The following is a 24698-nucleotide window of genomic DNA, read 5'->3' on the forward strand; positions in this document are numbered from 1 at the left end:
GTCCTGTATATTTGTAGTAAGACTTCCTTACTCTTATATTCCAACTCCTTTGTAACAAAAGCTAACATATCATTTGCCTTCCTAATTGCATATTGTGCCTGCATTTCAACTGTCTGTGATTTATCACCACCAGCTTCTCAAGGGCAATTAGGAATGAGCAATAAATGCTGTCATAGCCAGTGATGCCCACGTCCCATGAATGAATATAAATGAAAATGTACCAGGACACCAAGTTCCTCTGAATGCAAACGTTTCCCAATCTACCACCATTCAAAAATATTTTGCCTCTCTATTTTCCCTGTGAAACTGTGTAACTTCACACTCCACCACATTGTATTCCATCTGCCATGTTCTTGCCAAGTCTTTTAACCTCTGCAGCTTCTTTGCATCCTCCTCGCTGCTTACTTTTCCATCTAACTTTGTATCATCAGCAAACTTGGATATATTACATTCAGTCCCCTCATCCAAGTCACGAATATAGATCGTAAATGCTGAAGCTCATGTACTTTTATCCTTGTGGTACCGTACTAGTTACAGCCTGTCAAACCAAAAATATCCTGTTTCTTCCGACACTCTGTTTTCTGCCTATTAACCAATCCTCAGTTCATTCTAATTATTACCCCCAGTCCCACAGGCTTCTAACTTTGTGGAAAAACCTCTTGTGTGCCATCTCATTGAATGCTTTTGAAAATCCAAATACGCTACATCTACTGAGTCCCCCTTATCTATCCCTCCATAAGGTGCTAATAATAAGTTCTATTATTTTGCTGACTACTCGTGCTAGGCTAATTGGCCACTACAGTGCCCTATTTTCTCTTTTTCTCGCTTCTTTCTTAGTTAGCAGGTTATGTTTGCTACTCACCCTCGGATGCAGGTCTACAGATCCTGGGAATTTATTATCACTTAGTTCCATTAATTTCTCCAATATCATTCCTTTACTTATACTGATTTCTTTAGGCTCCTCATTCTCACAAAAGTTAAATCCTTGGTTTTCCATTATTCTGGAATATTTTTGTCTTCTACTGTGAAAACTTTACAAAGGCTGGAGTTTTTTTGAGCCAAGGGGATCTCACCCACCAGCTGGAGAACTGGGGGCATGGGGTGGACGGAGCACCTGTTGGTTCCATGGGGGATGCCCACAGGCAGCCAGGAACCCCGCATCAGTCCCTTTTGTCATCGATTTTAATCGGGGGTGGTTTTCCGGACACTGGGAGACTGAGGCAGGGCCTCTCCTATGATTAAGTGGGCCCGGCTGCCATGGCTCCCATTGCAATAGGCTGCATAAAATCCAGCCCAAAATAATTGTTTAATGTCTCTCCATTTCTTTATTATAATTATAATTTCTCTTCTCTCTGCCTCGATTGGTCCTATGTTCACTTTTTACTAATCCCTCCTTATTTATATACTTTTAAAAACATATTGTCTTTTTTTGTCTCTTGCTAGTCCACTCTCATATTCTCTTTTCTCTTCTCATCAATTTCTTGGTTCTCCTTTACTAAATTCTAAAATCCTAACATTCGCTATTTTTGGCAAAATTATAATCACTCTTTAACATCTCTTTTTAGCCACGGTTAGCCACTTTTTCTTTGGGGTCTTTGTGCCTTAAAGGAATGTGTATATGTTGTAAATTATGTGTTAACTCTTTAAATGGTAGCCATTGTTTCTTTACTACCATACATTTTTAAATAGTTTCCCAATCTACCTTAGCCAACATGCCTTCATACCTACATAGTTTGTTTTGTTTAGATATAAGACCCTAGCTTTGATTTCAAGATCAATATAAAATTCTAACATATTATGGTCCCTAGAGGTGCCTTTATCACAAGATTATTAGTTAGCCCTTCCTCAATGCACAATACTTTATCCAAAATAGCCTATTCACTAGCTGGTTCCTCAACATACTGATCTAGAAAACTACATTGTAAAAATTCCATGAACTTGTCCTCTACACTATTACTGCAAATTTGGTTTGCCCAGTATATATGAAGATTAAAGTTCCCCATGATCGCTGATTCACCCTTATTACATGGCTGTCTAATTTCCTGATTTATACCCTGCCTGATATGATGAATATAGGGGGCATATAAAAAATCTCCCACCAATGTTCCCAGCTCCTTGCTGATGTTTTTTAACTCCACCCAAACTGATGTAACTTCTTAATTTGGTGAGCTGAGATCCTTTCTCTCTTCTGTCTTTATCTCATCCTTATTATCAGGGCTACCCCACCTCTTTTTCTATTTTGCCTATCTCTTCCAAAAGTTAAGAATCCTGGAATATTTAGTTCCCGACCTTGGTCACTTTACAAACATGCTTCCAAAATGGCTATTAGATCAAACCTATAAATTTCTATCTGTGTGATTAATTTATCTGAGTTGTTGTGAATGCTTCACACAATTAGATGTAGTGCCTTTAGCTAGATTTTTTACCAGTTTCCTCTGGTGTCATCTGAGTCACTGATGCCCTTTTACATTTGTTACTCTCACTGTCCCTTCTTGCCCCACTCTGCTTATTTTTACACATGACTCTTCTGAGTGCAATGTGCATTCAGAGTACAGCCAAATGCTAAAGTTTTCCAATAACCTGCTGAATTGTTCCCATACATATATTTCCATTTTCCCAGTATATTATAAGACTGAATCTGATGCTTATTTTACATAAACCAGAAGCAAGTCTTGGATTTATTCACTTTCTCTGTTGCCCCAATGGTGAGATCATAACCAGACACAAGCAAATATCTTCCCTCACAGAAATGTTTGTGCTTGCAGAATTGACTCACAATTGGGTTTTATTAACATAATTTGGGTCCCATGAAAGGAAACCAACAGATGAATAATGTTAGATTAACATAAAGTTAATTATTCTCATTACAAAATACATGTTCTGGTCAAGTGAGCACGTCTCCAAAAAGGATCATCAGTGCTTGGAAGTCCATTGAAAATAACAACACAATAACATTAAAATTAATCATTTGAGTGGACAAAATGTATTAGCATTGTAATTTATTTCTCTTGAAATGAGTTTAGTGGCACAATATGTTAAAGATTTGACACATTCTACAATGTAGCATGGTGAGTTCCTATTCTTTAGTGAATGAGGACATTTCCTAGAGAAGTGAGAGCAAATAGGCAGAAAGCACAATTTTATTATATCTCTTAATGACCAGCCACAGAGTGCCATTAATAAAAATCTGAAAAAGAGTTCTTGTTCAAATCTGAGGCAGGACCCAGTGGAGCAAATTTAACTTGAAGAATAATTGGCAATAACACAAGAAATTTCAGATCATTATACTTTTAAAAAATTGATGACCAGTGTAATAAAAATAGTTAAATATTTTGCTATTAAATTAGTAGGTAACATCAGTGGATAGGTTTGCGCATAAATTTAAATAAGCAAAATGCACATGAGAACAAGCAAGTGAAATGAAGGCTCTTACCTTTAACTTAAATGGTTTCTTTTTTACATATATGCATATCAAGTATACAATGCTGGTACAATATTAATTGATTTATCAGCTGTTTTTTTGAAAAAACTTTTTTGATAGAGGGATGTCCTGGTTTGTGCAATGGAAATGGAAGATGTACATTGGATCAAAATGGATGGCATTGTGTTTGCCAGGCGGGCTGGAGTGGGACAGGATGTAATGTCATCATGGAAATGGTGTGTGACGATAACAGAGATAACGATGGAGGTAAAGTATTTCACAATTAGAATTTCAAATAGAAGGGAAGATGATTCTGTTCCAGTCTTTTTTTAAAATTAATTTTGACCCAGTATTTCCCCGAAGCACTGGCTTTTGCTGTAGTTTGATTTCACAAGCACCACATTCTCCTTGGTGTTTGTATGACCGGACACCAGTCAAAGTGATTGTTCTTCAACTGTGAACCCAGAAAATGATTTGGAAAAACTGTTCATCCAGCAAAGAGCCTCATAGCTAAACCCACTCCTGTCCTCATCCGACATACACCTATGTGCGGTGTACTAGATTGATACCTGGAATGAGTGGGTTGTCTTATGAGGAAAGGTGTTCTAGGGTGGCCGAGTTGCACTATTAGTGATAGAGTTGATCTGCAGACATTTTTTGGGTGGAAACTTTCAGTTTATTTACAATATACTCAGCAGCAACTACACATATGCTTTCAACTCTAATGCTATCTCTACACTGACTGCTGAGGTAGGTCACACTACCCTCATATTGGTTACTACAGATCATATGATCTCTCCTAACAAGTATTATTCTTAAAGGTACATTACACATTAAATAAAACTCTAATTACTACATTCCTCCCCGTTTAACTTGGCTATATATTTTATATTTACAAGTACATATTTATCAAGCCAACATAATATTTACACTGGGTAAGGAATTTACAAGTTCAGTATTTCAGGTGGTTTCCTGGTACATGTGGAACGTCACAGCTCCACAACTTCAGATGTTTTATCAGGAACCCCCTTTTCCGGAGTTGCCTGAACATCAGGTGCTTCCGTTGGCACTTGCAGTTCTGTATCCTCAACACTTACAGGAACATCAGACATGTCAGTCCTGGGTTGAGCATCCTCAACAGGAAACACAGACCTAGTCACGATCACTGGTGGAACTAAATCTTGTGGATTTGTCTCTCTCTTCCTAAATGGTCCAGATATTTACAGATGATCCAGCCTTCCACCTCCACATAGTAAGATGGAGGTCCAGTCACCGCACTTACTTCACCCGGTAACCACTTTGGTCCTTCCCCAAAGTTTTTCACGTATAGCCAGCCCTCCCACAGTAAATTTCCTCTCGCAACTATGCCAGTCATGTCCAGTTTTCTGGCTTCCCTGACTCCTTTCCACCTTTCCCTCTAAATTCAGCATTATTAAGCTCAATCTCGTCCTGAGACAACATTTCAACAATAACTTCGCAGGCATGGCACCTGTTGTTGTGTGAGGGGTTGTCCTGTAATAAAAAAGAAAGCATGCTAGTTTGGTTGCCAAGGTTGCCAAGAGGAATAGAATATAAAAGCAGGGATGTGCTGCTGAGGCTTTATAAGGCTCTGGTCAGACCACATTTAGAATATTGTGAGCAATTTTGAGCCCCGTATCTCAGGAAGTATGTCCAGAGGAGGTTCACGAGAACGATCCCAGGAATGAAAGGCTTAACGTATGAGGAACATTTGAGGACTCTGGGTCTATACTAAATGGAGTTTAGAAGGATGAGGGGGGATCTGATTGAAACTTTCAGAATACTGAAAGGCCTGGATAGAGGGGACATGGGGAAGATGTTTCCATTAGTAGGAGAGACTAGGACCTGAGGGCACGGCCTCAGACTAAAGGGAAGACCTTTTAGAACAGAGATGAGGAGAAACTTCTTTAGCCAGAGAGTGATGAATCTCATTGCCACAGAAGGCTGTGGAGGCCAACTCATTGAGTGTATTTAAGACCGAGATAGATAGGTTCTTGATTGGTAAGGGGATCAAAGGTTACGGGGAGAAGGCGGGAGAATGGGGTTGAGAAACTTATCAGCCATGATTGAATGGCGGAGCAGACTCGATGGGCTGAATGGCCTAATTTCTGCTCCTATTTCTTATGGTCTTATGAAATCACCAGTTAGCTTTTTCATGCCTGCCTTAAATGTTTGAACCGCCATTTTGGCCAGTCCGTTTGAGGAAGGGTGGTACAGTGCAGTTTTCACATGAGTGATACCATTGAGACTGATAAACCATTGAAACTCAGCACTCATAAATTCCATGTCATTATCGGAAATGACTAGTAGTAGCTCGGGAATGGCAGTGCTCAATGTTGGTGACTTCATCTCATACACATCTAACTATTTTGAATGGGCATCGACAGTGAGCACAAACGTTGTTCCGAGGAAAGGTCCGACATAGTCAATGTGTAACCGCACCCAGGGTCTACCTGGCCACTCCCATGGGTGTAATGTGGCAATTTTTGCAGGTGCTGACATTGCATGCAGCACTTTACTAAACTCTCTCTTTTGCCATCCATTCCAGGCCACCATAAATAGCTGCATGCTATGGTCTTCATTTGAGAAATTCCTGGATGGGCACTGTGCAGTTCAAATAAAAGTGGCTCCCTTCCCTTTGGAGGAACTATCGCTCATGTTCCCCACAATAAGATGCCATCTTGGCTGGTTATTTCATGTCTTCTATTGAAGTACGGTTTCATTTCATCAGATACGTGCTCCTGTGATCAACCTTGTAGCACTTGTTCTCCTATTTGAGATAGGACTGGTGCTGACTTGTCCAATCTCTGATCTGTCGAGCACATACCGGCGAGGAACCTAAGAAATTTAACAGTAAATCAAATTCCTGTGGAACTGGGAAGTGCTCATCATTTTCTTGTAAAGGCAAATGACTAAGGGCATTGACGTTTGCAATTTGATGGCCAGGCCTATGTATGAAAGTGTATTCATAAGCTGCCAGAATTGAGGCCCATTGTTGTATTCTTGCTGAGGCTGTGGGTGGTATAGCCTTTTCCTCACTAAAAAATCCTAGCAATGGTTTGTGAAATGGCGGCCGTGTACATACTGGTGACATTTCTTGACACCAAAGATGATGGACAGGCCTTCTTTTTATCTACAAGTATCCCTTTTCCACTGGGGTGAGTGTTCTTGATACATAACCTATTAGCTATTCTGTGCTGTCATCCATCCAATAAGAGAGCACTGCTCCCACTCTGTAGGGAGATGCATCACATGTAAGCACCAAGTCTTTCATCTGGTCATAATGCACTAATAGATTGGATGAGTGTAACAATTGTTTCACCTTTATGAAAGCTTCTTTCTGGGATGCCTCCCAAGACCAACATTGGTTATTTTTGAGTAGAATATGCAGGAGGGCCAGTTCTGTAGACAACTTGGGTGAGAACCATCCATAACAGTTGACCATTCCTAGGAATGATTTGAGTTCTGAGGCACAGGTGCCTCTCTTATAGCTCTCACCTTCTCCTCAACCAGGTAGAGGCCCTGTGAACCTACCCAGTAACCCAAAAAGATTACCTCCCTCACTTGGAATGTGCACTTTTCTTTTTTTAAAACGCACTCCAGCTTGCAAGAACATTTTAAGACTTCTAAGTTTGCCAAGTGCCCTTTTTAAGTGAATCATGTCACTAATACATCCTCGAAATAGACTACAACCTGGGGCAGTCCCTGCAGTAAGCTTTCCATTGTTCTCTGAAAGATGGCACAAGCAGAGGAGACACCAAAAGGCAATCGTGTATATTGGTACGACCTTTTGTGGGGATGAATTGTGACAAATTCCTGAGGAGCACTATCCAACTCTAGTTGTTCATAAGCACGACTCATGTCCAGCTTCATGTATGTTGTCCCTCCTGCCAGCTTGGTGTACAGTTCTTCGATATTTGGAATGGGGTTCCTGTCTAGCTTAGCCACTTTAGTAACCATCAGTTTGTAGTCTCTACACATTCGGATGCTTTGGTTGGGTTTACAGTTGGGGACTATGGGTGCTTCCTATTCTGAGGACTGAACAGGTTGTACAACACCCAGTTTCTCTAGTCTGTTCAGTTCAATGTCAACCTTTCCTCACAGGGCATATGGCACCAGCCTCGCCTTCATGAAGCAAGGGTTTGCTTCCAGATCCACATGAATCTTGGCCTGCAGGCATTGGATTTTCTCCAGTTCGTCCTTAAAGATGGTGGTGTACTTTCTAATTAGCTCTGGCAGCCCACTTGCTCTCAACTGGAAAATTTCAGACCATTCTAACTTAATCTCCTTTAACCAATTTTGCCCCAAGAGGCTTGGTCCTTCACCTGCTACCACCATCAAGGGTAACTTTGCCAGTTGGCTTCCAGAATGGACAGTTACTCTGCTTTTGCCTTTTACTTGAATGTCTTCACCCGTATATGTTTTTAACTTGGCAGCTGTTTCTCCTAAACTTAATTGATGTTCACCATTATTCAAATATCTGAAGGTATGTTCCCCAATTACTGTAGTGGAACCTGCCATGTCCACTTCCATTCTAACAAGTTTGTCATTTACTTCTACTATGACAAATATTGGTTCTGTCTTTCCAAAATTCAAATTAAAAACGAGTAAATGTCTGAATTTGTTGTTTCAGGCTCTTCTATATTGTAAATTTCATTGGGCTTCTTCTTTTGTTTACCAGCTTGCTTGAATCTTTCCTTGCATTGCCTCATTATATGTCCATTTCTGTGACAATAGTAGCATTTGATTTTTTTAAACTGCCAATTGCTAAAAGACTGCTTATTTCCACCATTATTAAAATTATTCTTCAATTTCGCTGCTAAGTTATTTTTCTTTATTCTTCATCTAGCGGAGGCTGTTTCCCGCTTCTCAGCAGAGTCTCGCTTTTTTGCGCCACTTTTGGCTGAGGTTTCCCACCAGATGTGAAGGACGGTGCCATTTTGCACACCCTGTATTGCTTTTGAACCTCTTTACTGTGCTTTCCATGGCCAGCGCTATCTCTAGCACCTTCTTGAAATCCAGATTCACTTTGGTTAATAATATTTCCTGAATAATATCCTCTTGCACAACACACAGTAAATGATCTCTGAGCATGTCATTCAGAGACGTACTGAACTCACAATGTTCAGTTAACTGCTTCAAATTTCCTGTGTAGCATGCAATTGTCTCAGCCGGTTATCTATTTTACGAACTAAACATGAACCGTTACATCATGACTGAGGGCTTGAGTTGAAAGTGACCCTTCATAAGGCCCTCCAATTCATCGAAAGTCTTAGAATCTGGGGCACTGGGTGCCATCAAACTTTGAATCAGACTGTAGGTTTTACTCCCACAAGCACTCAAGAGGATCGCTCGCCTCTTCTCTTCCCCCGTAATATTATTTGCTTGAAAATAGAACATGGGACATTCTATGTATTGAGACCAATTGTCTGTGGCAGGTTCCAAAGGATCAATTCTCCCAAACTGTGGCATTTTGAGAGGGGATAACTACTTCAATTCTAATGGTGTTTGCTGCTTACAATCACTGGGCGAGGTACAATACCGGTTTCTTTCTAACTTGATCTCTTCTGTTCAATCCTGTTTTATCCTTGTCACCAGTTTGTTGTAGAGTGGCCAAGTTGTACTATTAATGATAGGGTTGATCCGCAAACACTTCTTGGGTGGGAACTTTAAGTGCAGTTACAATGTACTCAGCAGCAACTACACGTGTGCTTTCAATTCCAATTCTGTCTCCACACTGTCTGCTGAGGTAGGTTGCGCCACTCTGCTGTTGGTTACCATGAGACCATGTGATCTCTCTTAATAAGTATTATTCTTAAAAGTACATTACACATTTAAATAAAACCATAATTACTACAAAAGATTAGACAGACGGGGCTTGTTTCCCCTGGAATTTAGAAGAGTGAGGGGTGACTTAATTGATGTATGTAAGATCCTCAACAGTCTTGACAAGGTGGATGCGGAAATGATGTTTCCCCTTGTGGGTAAGTCCAGAACCACGGGACACTGTTTTAAAACTCAAGGGTACCTTTTTAGGACAGAGATTAAGAGAATTTTTTTCTCTCAGTGGGTTGTGTGACTTTGGAACTCTCTGCCTCAGAAGGCAGTGGAGGCAGTGTCATTGAATATTTTTAAGACGGAGCTAGATAGATTCTTGTTAGGCAAGTGAATCAAAGGTTATTGGGATAGATGGGAATGTGGAATTAGTAACACAAACAGATCAGCCATTGTCTTATTGAATGGCAGAGCAGGTTCAATGGGCCAAATGGTCTACTTCTCGTTTTTCATATGTTCGTATGTATGTTTGTACATACGTTCATTTTACGCTTACCAGTAGAGGTTGCTGTTTGGAAATTGGAAATGAGGACCTTGGTGAATTTTTTCCAACCTAGCCTAGGGCCTCAGAGACCAATTGTATCACCTTAGTGCTACCTGTCTGATTGAGATCAGCTAACTCAAGCTAGATAGGAGTATATGTGACTTTGTGAATGTAGCTTCTAAGCAGTTGACTTTCATATATCTTGACCATTCACCCAAGGTTTCTCAGTAAAGTAAAATTCCATTTTAGGTTGGAAAAATTCTTTTCAAAAAGGAGGAAAATAAATGCAAAATATTCCATTAGTGTTGGTCTCCCCCTCATTAATTAAAAAAGTTGGACAAGTATTTTTGAACTGTTGCTTTGTGAATGCTTCAACCTGCATGTGCTCTATCTTAAATTCAGCTGTGATTATAAAAACAAATGCACAACTAATTCCTTTCATTTATTGCAATTAAATTATCAATCTTATTCCTAAAGAGAAAATGTAAACTTAAACAAAAAACTACGTTTGAAGCAGTTCAGAGAAGGCTCACTCGACTTATTCCTGGGATAAAGGGCTTATCTTATGGAGAGGTTGGGTGAATACCCATTGGAGTTTAGAAGAATGAGAGGTGATTTTATTGAAACATATAAAGCAATGAGGGGACTTGATAGGGTGGATACCAGGAAGAAGTTTCCTGTTTTGGGGAAAACTAGAATAAGGTGACACAGTTTAAGAATAAAATATCTCCTTTTAAAGACCAAGATGAGGAGAAATGTTTTCTCTCAGAGAGTCGTTTGTGGAATTCTCTTTGCAAGAGAGCAGTGGAGGCAGGGTCATTGAATTTATTAAGGGCTCAGTTAGGTAGGTTTTTGATGGACAAGGGAGTCAGGGGTTATGGGGGAGCACAGACAGGGATCAGATCAGTCATAATCTTATCGAATGGAGGAGGAGGTTCGAAAGGCTGAATGGCCTCCTCCTGCCCTAAGCCCTATGTTCCTATGATTTCATAACTTGCAACAGTTGGGAGAAAGGTAGTTTTGTAAAGTCAATCTTCATGGACCTCTTCAAGTTAATTATTGTGAATGAAGTAAGTATTTCCGAATGTAGTTTATAATCTGTGGCACCTCTAGCACCTCTTCCCACAGAGCACTTATGAAATAAAATACAACCTTCCAAAACAGAGTAATGTGATTGTAGTTTCCAAATTGCTTTTCTTCCCTCCTTGCTAATTGTCTCCACCAATATTCCCTCAACCCCTTCTTTCCTGAAAGTGTTGATTTCTAACTGGTTTATGGTATAACTTTTTTTTTCCACGTTAACAGATATTATAAACTATTTACCACATAAGGATATATTCTATTATTGATTGCATATAATTGAAATTCAGAAACAGAAGCTATCACTAAGAAATGTGGTTGTTAAATCTTGACTACAGCAGTTTATAAAATGTGTCTGCCTGCAACAAATGTATCCAATGACTATATATCTCATTCCTTAAGGACATAGCTACTAGAATTTCTTAAAAACCCTTGGCAATGTTCCCAAAACTAGAAGTATCATTAAAGTAGACCAAGCTTGTGCCAAGTGACTATTCTATGGAATTCATACTTTCCTTTAGATTGTCATTTTTCAGCTAATTTAATTTGTTCAAATACAGCCATGACTGGTCAATGCTTCAAAATGACATGCTGAAGGAATGTTTACAACGCTGAAGCACATCATTCCCAGTTATCAGTCAGTATTCTTAGCCTTTTTAGTCATGTTCCATTTTCAATATGTGAATGCATTTGCAGATAGGCAATTCAATTCCCCAACTTCAGATCAGTATTTGAGTTTCCGTGGTGGGCAATCCATTGTGGTTTGTTATGAGATGGATTCCAATCATAATAGGCTACAAAATGCCTTGTGGTTTTTGAGAACACGGACACATTGCTCAATTACATTTTTAGAGTATTACAAGTACCATTGCATTAAATTGCTTGTAGGCTGTTCATTTCCAAGCAAAAGAAAAGTTCTGTGAACTATCTACGAATTAGTATCTATTTTTCCCAAGGGTAAAGTTCATGTTGAGGGGTGACCTGCATTCAAGTTGGCCTGTAAAATGTCCAAACAGTTTTTTTTTAATTCCTTCCCAAGGTTTTTTTTTGCTTTTGGCAATGGCACTGATTGTGATAAAGCAACGCTCTTAAGTTCCATCAATTGAAAACAAAATAATGTTTTCATTTTTTGAATCTTCAACAACAATTAAAATGTGAAAGAATCAGACTCCACATTTGTAAAAGCTAATTTTCAGTGCCAGAAAGGTTTTATGAAGTAATCATGTCTTAACACACGTTAAAAATTAATTTACACATGAATGCAGAAGCCCTATTTTTTTTGTCTGGTTGGTGGGTGTCTAGTTAGTAGGCACCCCAACTTTACACTTTGTTTGTATTTGAATGCCAAGATGTTGCCATAGCGAAGCTTCTCCATGAGAAGGGCAACTCGAATAGCAGCTTCCTGATTTCCACCTTTAATGACAGTCGCTGGAACTTGTTGCCAATTCCCTTTTAATGACAGCAGCACAATTGGTATCACCATTATTTCTGCCATAAACATCAAACCATAATGTTTCAGTTTTGGGAGCCAACTCATAATGCTGTTTCACATACAAAAATAATACCAGAATATATCTTTAAAATATCAAGAAAACCGACACCAGTCTGTGTGTTGTAGCAATGGCTTCCTTTTTGAAAACCTGTTATTTTGGATTTGCATGATGCTAATTTAAACTGACATGGTTTTCTCCCAATGACAACAAGTGAAGACCTCCAAGAGTCTAAAGGGTATAAATTCATTTAGGTGGAAAAGAAAGCCAGGTGGAGTTTAAATGAAAATTCACTATTGCTCATTGTGCCCAAGACAAATGTATGCCCCTAAGTCTAGTAGACTTAAGACTGGAATTTAGACATTGGAGAATAAAGTATCATTTATACAGCACACATTCTGCTGAATTTGGATTTGTAGAATGGGACTTTGTAGCTTAGAGCACATATCATTGCTACTGACCCAACACTGCCTGATTTCTCATGCTCCTAGTGCTGTTGTCAGATGCAAATTGGAAGAAAAAGCAACCCTATCTTCATCATTGCTAACCTAAGGTTACAGGAGATATTTTTATAACAAGAAAGTTAATCTATACTGAAGGCTATGAAATATAAAGTAATTACTTGGAAAAGAACACCCCGATTATTGTTAAATTACTCATGCCATATTTGAAGTGCATAAGAATTTAATTGAATGGAAGAGCTATTAAAAAGCTTGCGCAAACAGCCACTAGGTATTTTGAGCTACTCTTATTATGGTGCATTTCTTGGGTTCAATGAATGTTAAAATTGTTTTGTTTTCTTGTTGAACTGATTTTGAACATTAATAAAATGGAACCTCCATTAATTGATATTATGGAGGGTCACCTGGTGGAATGAAAACAGGTAACAAAAGAAGCATCTCACAGTTCTGTTCGTTATGAAAAAGAGAACAGCAAAAGGTGAGGTGTTACATCAAGCTGTGAGCCTCAGTCTAAGAGACAATGCTACAGACCTCAAACTATAAATAAATAAATATTCACTTTCTAGATCTGCAGTGAAATTTCCCTTACTTCCATGGTGTTATCCCCTTAATGCTGACAGATATCAATAAATTTTTTTAAACAGAATATTTGAAATTAGCAACACTTAGGGCTGGATTTTATGAGGGAGTATGGGATTCCCACCCCTGGCATAAATGTCAGTGGCCAGCCCACCTCCTCTTTGGCTGTTCACCTTGCAGCCAACCAACAACTAAGTTAATTTGTTTAAGGCAGGCTGCCTTCCTCTATTGGGAGAGGAGGTCCCACCCCCAAGTGCTGCTGGCCAATCAAATGGGCTAGCAGCTCTCTGATCCCAACAGCGCCACCAGGAACGCTGGCCATTGCTGAGGCTGCAGACTGCAGACTGAGAAAGCATTCAGGGATGGTCCCCGGACTTTAAGGTAGGTCAAGGGTCTTGTCAGGGCCAGGCTAGTGGGCCCCAGAGAAGGGAGTGAGGGACCAGTGTGGACAGGACGATGGATAGGGAAGATGTGGGGATGGGGGAGAGCTTGGGGGTAGGCTTCCAGTGGACACAGGGGAGCCACTAAAGGTGGCATCCCCCCCACCCCCCGCCACTTCCTTTGACCAGCTATCAGCTCACCGGGTGAAACCTGCCAGGCTGGATGCTTGGTGTCAACCTCCCCTGCCATGGGTAAAATTCCAGTGGCAATGGGAGGAGACCCTAAAGTGGCCATTAATTTGCCACTTAAAGGCTTCAATTCTTCCATGGCCTCCTGACACCTCCCCTGCTGCTGATAAAATTGCATTGGGCGTGGGGACAGGCATGTAAGTGCTGGAAATGGAGCCCATGGCATGGCACTTAGTTTTGCAGCCATTCCCCTGCCTGCCAATCCGTACCTTTGGGGGGCATGAAGGGGAAGGGGGAGGTGTGGTGGCATTAAAATCCAGCCCTTTGCAATAGTATCTGTCAAGAAAGAAATTTGATAACCTGGTGTTCTGTTTTACTTTGATAGCGGTTGTGTGTTTAATAGCAAAATATCTCTGAAATATACTGTTCAGATGCTCACTTGACAGACTCTGGATACCAATTCAGCAGCAGCATCTATACCAGGTCTCTGGGTATCAGTCCTGTACTGTGTCAATGCATTGAGTACTATGTGAGTTGCTTCATTCAGTGATGTCATAATTCATGGATCGTAACTAAAATTCAACCCCTAACCCATCAGCAGGTCAATCCACTGAAACTAGGGAAGGCAACACAGCTGTAGCAAATTCATTGGAAATTAAATTCTTATGAATGGTAGAACTTTAAGAATGGAATCCCTAATTGGTCTTTAATAATGAATTAAATTGCGGATTTACAGCAAGTGTAAACATTGTGAACCCTCTTAGTCTCAGACTTTAATACTTTGCACTATGTTATGTGAGATGAGGATTCCATTAAGATGGGAGGAATGAAATATGATCAGTAGTTGACAGCTAATATCAACAATTGATCTGTTGTACCACTGAAACATACTTAAAAAAAACTTCTTCATATCTTCATGCGCCACCTGGCACTGTACTACATTCAAAATAGTTTCTCCATGACTTAATAGGAGTAATTAGTGAGTAGCTGGACCATGCATATATGAAGGTCTCAGGTTTGATCTCCAACTTGTGTTGAGTTAGCTGAACAAAGTTAGTGTGGCATTTGGGACACCACAATTGGCATTAGCACACTTGGAATGAGAAGAATATTTGCTCTTGATTGCTACTCAGTGGCTGCTTCTGGAAGGACAAGTGCAAGAATTTGGTGAGAACAGATTGGGCTGGGCTGCGACCACTTTAATCTCCACATTGCCTTTCTCTTCTCTGTCAATACCATCATCAATGAATCAATGTCATAATCCTATCCTCATATACAAAGTCTTCAATGACCTGGCCCTACCTCCAGGAAGACCTCCACCCTTATGCCTCATCCCAAACCCTTCTCTTTTAAAACTCTGGCATCTTATACAACCTCCCTTCCTTTGTTTCACCAGCAGTAGCATAGGTTTCATCAGCCTTCCTGTGACTCATTCCCTCTATCTCTTTAAATCCCTTCTCATAGGCTACTTCTTCAACCATGACTTTGGTCACCTCTCCTAGCTCTCCATATTATGCATTTTTAATCTTTTGTGCAATTCCTTAGGATGATTTTCTGTACTAAAAGCTGTTCACATTCAAATTTGCTATGGCAGTGTGCATAAAAAGCCAAAAAGACATGTCTCTGAAACCATTATCCAAGAAGGTCAGGCTGTTCTCAGCTGGTGGATGGTGTGAAAGATAAGTAATAGTCTTCAGCATGTTTGCTTACAGTAGACTTTTGCATCATCCTGCTCATTGAAATCACATTGATGTTTTGCACAAAGTAGTGACAATACTCCATTTATTATGAAAAAAGTCTGCAAATGTTGGAAACCTGAAATATAAACAGACTTCAGGACCTGAAAATTTCACTACAAACCAAAGGAAACTCAAATATCCAACAGTGATGTTTTTACTATTCTACTCTTAGTTGGGCAAGCAGTTGGGTTGCCACAATGGGTCTTGTGTACACTGAGCTGGGGTGGTGATAATCAGCTTGAGCTCACAAGAACACACAAGAGATAGGAGCAGGAGTAGACCATATGGCCCATTGAGCCTGCTCCGCCATTCAATATGATCAATGGCTGACCTTGGGCTTCAATCCTACTTTCCTGCCCAAGCATCAGTCAACTCTGTCAGAAGGAGCAGTGAAATACTCTTTAAGGTATTTGGATGTCTTAAAATACAAGTTAAATGCTTGGAAATGAACAGCTGACAGCTCTGAGCAAATTTTTGAACTGAAAGGAAAATTCCTTTGTCAGTGCTATATCTATACCACATTGGCAGCAGCAAAATATTATTATCTTGGAACATAAAACATTCATTTTTAAAAGAACTGCCTCATATTTCACTTTTTCCTTCCAGATGGTTTAACAGACTGCATGGACCCAGACTGTTGCAAGCAAACAATTTGTTACACTGGTCAGCTTTGCCAAGGATCACCTGACCCTCTTGACCTGATCCAGCAAAGTCAATTGCCTTTTCCTCTGCATCCACCCAGACGCTTCTATGATAGGATAAAGTTCCTGGTTGGGAAAGACAACACACATGTACTCCCCAGTGATGGTCTCTTTGACAACAGGTAACTTTTTTTAATTCTGTCCAATATCTTTCGATCTATCCTTCTGAAGTTAAGATGTTAATCATGAATGTAAGATTGCATATTTTAAAATATAATTCAAGAATTATTAGGAGCAGGAGATAGACTATTAGGCCTAATAGGCATCTGTGTTTTTTCAATAGCTAAACCCACCTTTTCATCATTTTCTTCATCCCTTCTATTCTACAATGTACTATAGACTGTTGAAAGAATTGGCTTAATGAAGGTGTTGCATAAATTATTTCATAATATAAATGCCAGGTATTGGGCTCAGCTGAATATGTTTTCAATTTTAAATTATTGAAATTGCTCTGATATTTAAGACCGTCAAATGAAATTCCTTTGACTTCTATCCAAATGAGATGTTAAAATTGCAGGAAAAGAAAGCATTAACAAATTGGCTCTGTTTATATGATTACTGCCAGGCAGCTATTGGATGGTAACACAATAAAAATTATCGTGCAGCATTTACTGCCATGTTCCCGCTGACACTAGGTTTCTCCATTTTGGTGGAATCTTTGATATAAGCAGCCTGTTTTTGGCAGACCCCTCATTAACCATGCACATCACAGTCACATGGCATTAATAGGACTTTGATGCAATTTTCAAATATCAATAGACAGAACATGAGCCAGGCACAGTCCATCCATGGCACTTGCACAGAGTGACCTAACTAGCAATGACTAGAGGGATTGCTGCAAACCTCCATGGAATCACAAGTATGCTCTGCGCCCCTCCCAACATATACCACCCCCACACCTCAATAGCTTACTTGGACTAACTGGGCTCCATGGTGAATTTCCTTGTCTCTTTGACCACCAAGCTGCTTGAAATCCACAACCATCGCCAGGTTAACAAACATTAATGGGGACCTGACCATGAGAATTATTTGGAGCTCTCACTGTCATCATTATAGTTCAAAAAGCATAGTGTCAATGTTGGTCAGAGTAGAATTTTACTTATTTAAAGTAACACTAGCTAATCACCATAGCACTACTTACAGTGAGTCAAGACCAAGTGTAGTCTTGAGATGAAGTGGACTTAGAGGGCAACTGATAGGTTGACAAAGTCTTGTTATCATAATTCAGTCCCCATTTGTAAGTCATGGATTCTGTCCTTAATTTTATATTACCATTATAAATTCCTACATCCACAGGCACTTTCTGTCACCTTATCCTCTTGTAATTACGCCAGCCACCAGTGGTGACACTGTAGTCCTTCCATTGGAGAAGAATATAATTGCAGGGTGACAGGTTTGCACTGGCTTTTGTTACAAATGTAGACATAATAATTTATAATGCTAAAATTGGTAGGAAGATTGCACAAATGTAAGCTTTAATATATTATAGATTTATTAAAGAAATTATTTCTCAGCGCTAAATTGACACCAATAGATAGTCTGAGATCACTTTGCTGTCTTTAATATATATTACATATGATACTGGATATGCAAAAGTTATTTTAAGAATGTAATATCAACTTAGGGTTACGATAACAATTATTAGCTATTCTAGTTTCATTCTCATTCTCATTATGAACCCCTTTGAATTCCTTAATGAGATTACTACATGCAGTCACTCTTAGGTATTTGATAGCTTCTAAATATTAACTGATTCTGGTGTACTCTAACAGATGGGTAGCAATAATGTCACGGTCATATTTACTTTCAAGTAACCACATTGTTGATACTGTGACTAACAATTGTGATCCAGCACTGCAACCAAAAACCAGAGCTAATAGACTTCTCCTAGATCTTGTGCCCATAAACATAATTTCCCGTTAGGTTCACCTATTATCAAATCAATTTTTCCATCTAGAATGAGTCAAAGCTGTTTTCTCACCAAGGCCTTTTAAGATATAACCTAATCAAGCATCCAAATTGTGGTTTATGATATCTGAACCCCTTAATTAGATTACAGCCTTGTGTGATTTTTCTCCTTCTCTTCAGTACAACCCTCCTTCAAGTTTGCAATTGCCACAAAATAGGGGAGGTGGTGGTGTAGTGGTATTGTCACTGGACCCAGGGTAGTGCCCTGGAGACTTGGGTTCAAATCCCACCATGGCAGATGGTGAAATTTGAATTCAATAAAGCTGATTGTTGTAAAAACCCATCTGAATCACTAATGTCCTTACCTGGTCAGCCTACATGTGACTCCAGACTGGCAGCAATATGGTTGACTCTTAAAATACCCTTTGAAGGGCAATTAGGCAATAAATGCTGGTCTAGCCAACAATGCTCACACCCCATGAATGAATGAAAAAGTGATGGAAGTCCATTTGATCCTATTTTGGTGTATAGAGGACAGCCCTTACCTCAGTTGGAAACACAAAATATAGAAAGTAGAGTGAGCTCAGTGTGCCATGGAAACAAGTTCAATAAAATGTATCACTTTCATGTTATTAGTCTCAAAACCTGGAAAGTGATATTACACTCAAAACCTGCATTCCCTCAGGCAGTTAAAACATATAGCTAGTAATGATTACAGGATGACTAATTTCAAAATCTTCCATCATTTCTGTATTCTTTTCCACCCAAATAAGATAGATATTAGTGAAATAATATTTATCACATTTATGGCCTTTTTAATCAAAAAACATTTTTACTGTTTCATCATTTTCAGTGGCATTTAGTAAAACTGACTCCAACAGTGCATTTATTATGCCCAATGGAAAATAAACAGTATATTACCAGGTTAACCCTCTGTGCCTTCAATTTTCTCTACATCTTATCATATAACAACAATCTCTCCCTCCCAACGGATATTTTTAAAGGCAGTTTCATCTAATAAATTTGTGTGGGATGGTTAGGGTAGAAGTTAAAGTCGCTTGGGTTACATATTGTCAGAAAGCTGTCAGTATCCCATCATCTGCAGTTTTTACCTACTCTCCAAGACAGATGGCAAGGATACCCACTCAAAGCTGTTCTTTATATATACATGTTGTGTCCCGATGACAAAGATGGGACAGGCAGGAAATGGACCAATAACATGTTAAAGTCCTAGGCCGGAGTTTTCCAGCCCCTCACGCCAACGGGATCTTCTAGCCCCACCACTGATGTGAATGGAGATTTCAATGGCTCGCTGGCCCCACCACAGGGGAATTTGCCACGGGCGGGGGGGGGCTGGAAAATTCCGGCCATAGTCTCTTTATTCTGGCTACATGCCAAATGGCGGTCTTGGCTGAGTAGAATGATTACTTCTCCACTTGGAATCACTTTCTTTGAATTATTTAGCTGAATTTTAAAGCTCCCAAGGAGCAGGATGGCATACGGGCATGTGGGGGCGCGCAAAGTTTGGCACCACTGTAGCGGTGTGTGTCCATCATCCACCTGCCCTGCGGATATTTTACCCGTGGGAAGGGAGTTGTCAGGCGGCCCACCTGCCTGTGGGCAAGTTGAAGCCCTTGAATAACCAATAAAGGGCCTCTTCTCACTGCCGCTAGGATTTTTCCCACAGCAGTATAGGCCCGTGCTAAGTGTCAGGGCACCTAGTTAAAAATTGGAAGCCTGCTGCCTGTGCTGGGGGAGGGTGCCTCATACTTTGGCATGCTGTGCCCATCGGTGCCCCCCCAACCCCCAGCCACCACCTCCTCCTCCTCCCACCCCAGCCATGTCCACTCTGGCCCCTCCACTCTCTCAAGCCCCTCCTCTCTCTGGGGCCTGCCATTCTGTCTCTAGTGTGATGCTGGGCTCGCCTTGCTCCGAGTTCCTGACTCCTCTTCTTCAGGGGATTCACTGTAGCCACAGCGGCGGCCACCACTCCAAGTGGGAAGCTGGGACAAGAGAACTGTCGACCAAATTGGCTGGCATCTTTTGGAGATTCAAATCCTCTTGAATGGGAGCTCAAGCCAATTAAAGGCCAGATGGCCATTCAATGGCATTGAGGTGAGCCCGCCAAGCACAGGCAGGCTCATCCTCAACTTTTACTCTGTGGGAAGGGGACCCTGCACCTCCCCTCCACCCACCCCCCCCCTCCCCCCACAGTGTAACATTCAGCCCATTATTTCTTATTTCAGAAAATATATGCTCATTTGACAGTTTTTTAGTTGTAGAATCTAAATATTAGCAATAATCACAACAACACTGCCAATTGATTGCATCTTTTTTAAATTCGACAATATCTATAATAGGACGATATTATATATATATTGTTTGACAATATCTATAATTTAGTAGGTAAATCATTTTTTCATTTTTATCTATGGCAGTTATTCTAACCTCATTTGCTGGATCAGATTTGAGCAATCTATTTAAATAAAACACCTGTGATCATGGGGCTATGGATGTGCAGTATGGTTGTAATAGCCTCCTGTGAAGCAAGAATGGATGGCCATGAGTTAGATGCTACGCCTGAGCAGCCTTCACTTCAGTTTGACATTGCATCAAACCCTAGTCACCTAATGGCACGGAAATGATTTTTTATCACTTCATAAACTCTCAACCTTTTGGTCTGATTTTAATTGTCAAATTTATGTTTACTGTGCCGAGTTCAAAAAGTTTTATGTTGCATGCTTAGGTTAGTTGGAAGGTCAGTCAACATTATCGTAACACATTTTATTTTGGAACTTAAGCATAAGGGAGGCTATTTTGTGATCAGTACTTTTACATTGAATTTTGTGTTCAACGAAGTGATAGATGCTTGAGGTAGTAAGATAGTATCAAGCACTCCCAAGATCAGAAGTAGATACAGAGTGCAGTTCCTTCACAATATGTCCAAATTTTGATCTTAGAATACTGTCCTTCACAATGAAAATTCACTGATACACGTTCAAATTTGGGGCAGTTTTGTGCTGCAGGTTCATGCCCATTAGGAACTAGATGAAGACTGCTCACACTTACTTTACATAAGACCTTTAAAAGCAGTTGATAGCAGAGACTTTCACTCCATACGACTATACTGCATTCAATCATCCCAAAGGTGATAAAAATTAATCTGCTGCTTCATCCAGCCTCCAATATGTTTCATTGTCACTGTACATTAATCACACAATTGTTGAGGTTTATAACATTATGATAAATAAAATTACTTATAGAAGGGCTATTTGAGAGCTGGATCTGGAATATCCAGGCATCACTTTTATTATTAGTTTTTCATGATGATATTGAGTACAGCACTATGATTTCGAAACTATAATGGTTTTCTAATGCAAATAATGTCATGTCAAAAGCTTATTTATAGAAAGTAAAGAAAGAACTTGCATTCAAAAAGCACCTTTCACAACCTCAGAACATCACAAAGTTATTCACAAACAATTGATTATTTTTTGAAATGTAGGCACTTCTGTAATGTAGGAAAAACAGCATCCCAATTTGTGCACAGGAAGGCCCCACAAACAGCAATGAATTAAATGACCTGTTTTTCACTTTTTGGTTAAGGGGCAAATGTGAAGGTTAGCGTGGGCCCGAAAACTGAGAGAACTCCCCTGCTTTTCTTTGAAAAATGCCTTGGAATCAGTTATGGCCATTTCAGAGGGTAGATCGGACCTCAGTTTAACACCTCATTGAAAAAATAGGCATAGCCCCACAAGCCTGTTCTATTATTCAATGAAATCATCATTGATTTGTGACCTAACTCTATGTACCTGCCTTTGCCCGTACCCTTAATACATCTTATCAACAACAATCTATCAATCTCAGATTTAAAATTAACAATTGATCTAGCATCAATTGCTGTTTGCAGAAGCGTGTCTCAAAATTCTATCACCCTTTGCATAAAGTAGTATTCCCTAATTTGGACTTGGCCTTTTGGCAGAAATGGTTACTCTCCGTCTTCCCTGTCTGTTTCCCCTAAATATCTTGAAAACTTTGTTTAATTTGGCCCTTAATCTACTAAATTCCGGGGAATACTGCTCTAGTTTGCTTATTCACTTCTTATAATTTAACCCTTGAAGTTCATGTATCATCAAGGTAAATCTCCACTGCAGTTCCTCCAAGGACAATATTACCATCCTAAAGTGTGATGCCCAGATCTACTCACAGTCCTCCTACTATAGTCTAACCAGGCTTTGTATAGCTTAAATAAAATTCTACGTCCTGTTGTATTCTAGTCTTCTAGATATAAAGGCCAGAATTCCGTTAGCCTTTTGATTATTTTCTGCATCTGTCCATGACATTTTAATGATCTTTGTACCTGGACCTCCAGGTCTCTTTGGACCTCCATTCTTTCTATCTTTTCACCAGTGTTTCCTTTAATTTGCCTTCATTATAGATGGCCTGCTTGTTGCACTACATGGTCCGGTAAGATTGTCAAGCGGCCACACATCTTAAAGGAACTTAGTGTGCAAGCGTGCTCTGCACAGTAAGTTCTGGACTACCATGCAGCTGATTAGTTTAGGGGGAATGTTGCTTTTCATCATTTAGAAGTGCCTTGCTCTAACCTTTTTAAGCCCAAAGTAGGTGACTTCACATTTGCCCAAGTTGAAATCAATTTTCCACAGTTTTGCCCATTCACTTGACCTATTACGCACAGAATCACACACAGAATAGTTACAGCATAGAAGGAGGCCACTCGGTCTGGAATGCCTGTGCTGGCATTCCAAAAAAGCAATTTACCTAGTGCTACTCTCCAGCCTTCTCTCTCATAGTCCTGCACAATCTTCCCTTTCAGATAATAATCAATTCCCTCTTAAATACCTCAGCTGAACCTGCCCTCACCACACTCATGGGAAGTGCATTGCAGATCCTAACGACATGCTGCATGAAAAGGTTTTCATCATGTCTCCATTGCTTCTTTTACCAATTACCTTAATTATGTGCCCTCATGTTCTCGATCTTTTTTTTAGTCATTCATGAGATCTGGGCATCACTGGCTAGGCCAACATTTATTAACCGTCCCTAATTACCCTTGAGAAGCTGATGGTGAGCTGCCTCTTGAACCGCTGCAGTACATGTGGTATAGATGTACTCAGTGCAGTTAGGAAGGAGGTTGCAGGACTTTGATCCAAAATTGGTGAAGGAAGAGCAATAGAGTTCCAAGTCAGGATGGGATGTGACTTGGAGGGAAACTTGGAGTTGATGGTATTCCCCAACGCATGTTGCCCTCATCTTTTTATTTGGTAGAGGTCACGGGTTTTAGAAAGTGTTGTCAAAGGAACTTTAGTGAGTTGCTATAATGCATCACACACTGCTGCCACTGTGTGCTCGTGGCTGAGGGAGTGAATGTTTAAGGTGATGGATGGGGTGCTGATCAAGCAGGCTACTTTGTCCTGGATGGTGTCCAGCTTCTTTAGTGTTATGGCAGCTGCATTCATCCAGGCAAGTGGTGAATATTCCATATCACACTCCTGACTTGTACCTTGTAGATGGTGGAAATGCTTTGGGAAGTTACTTGTTACAGAAGTGACTTGTTGCAGAATTCCCAGCCTCATACCTGCTCTTGTAGCTGCAGGGTTTATATCGCTGGTCCAGTTAGGCTTCTGGTCACTGGTAATCTCCTGGATGTTTATATTGGAGGGTTCAACAATGGTAATGACTTTGAACATCAAAGGAAGATGGTTAGATTCCCACTTATTAGAGATGGTCATTGCCTGGCACTTGTGTGGTGCAAGTGTTACTTGCCACTTATCAGCCCAAGCCAGAATGTGGCTTAGGTCTTGCTGCATGCGGGCACAGATTGCACCAGTGTCTGAGGAGCCACAAATGGTACTGAACTCTGTGCAATCATCAGCGAATATTCCCACTTCTGACCTTATAATGGAGGCAAAGTCATGAATGACACAGCTGAAGCTGGTTGGGCCTAGGACATTATCCTGATGAACTCTTGCAGCAATGTCCTGGGGCTGACATGCTTGCCCTCCAACAACCACAAGCCTTTGTGTGAAGTCCAACTCCAAACAGTGGAGAGCTTTCCCACTGAAGACTTCAATTTTACTGAGGGTGAGATTTTCTAGCCCCGCCCTTGAACTTCTGGTTGGGCCGTCGAATCTCCTGCAGCAGGTCATGCCACAATGGGACTGGAAAATCCCAGCCTATGTCTCCTTGATAACATACTCAGTAAATGCTGGCTTAATGTCAAGGGTAGTCGCTCTAACCTCACCTCCGCAATTCAACTCTTTCATTCATGTTTGGACCAAGGCTGCAATGAAGTCTGCAGAAACATGACCTGGTAGGTACCCAAACTGAGCATCAGTGAACAGGGTGTTGCTGAGTTTAAGTGCTGCTTGATAGCACCATCAATGAGACCT

At 40.3% G+C, this 24698-nt stretch overlaps 1 protein-coding gene across 1 annotated transcript in view; it reads left to right on the forward strand.

The window, feature by feature from the left end:
* Positions 1-24698, forward strand: part of tenm1 (teneurin transmembrane protein 1) — an 873954-nt gene that overhangs the window by 679992 nt on the left and 169264 nt on the right. The window contains exons 14-15 of the mRNA XM_041195427.1: positions 3542-3688; positions 16283-16499. Of these exons, the coding sequence (XP_041051361.1) occupies positions 3542-3688; positions 16283-16499 (364 nt within the window). The remainder of the gene's footprint in view (positions 1-3541; positions 3689-16282; positions 16500-24698) is intronic.

Source organism: Carcharodon carcharias, chromosome 9 (assembly GCF_017639515.1).
Source record: "Carcharodon carcharias isolate sCarCar2 chromosome 9, sCarCar2.pri, whole genome shotgun sequence".
Lineage (NCBI taxonomy): Eukaryota > Metazoa > Chordata > Chondrichthyes > Lamniformes > Lamnidae > Carcharodon > Carcharodon carcharias.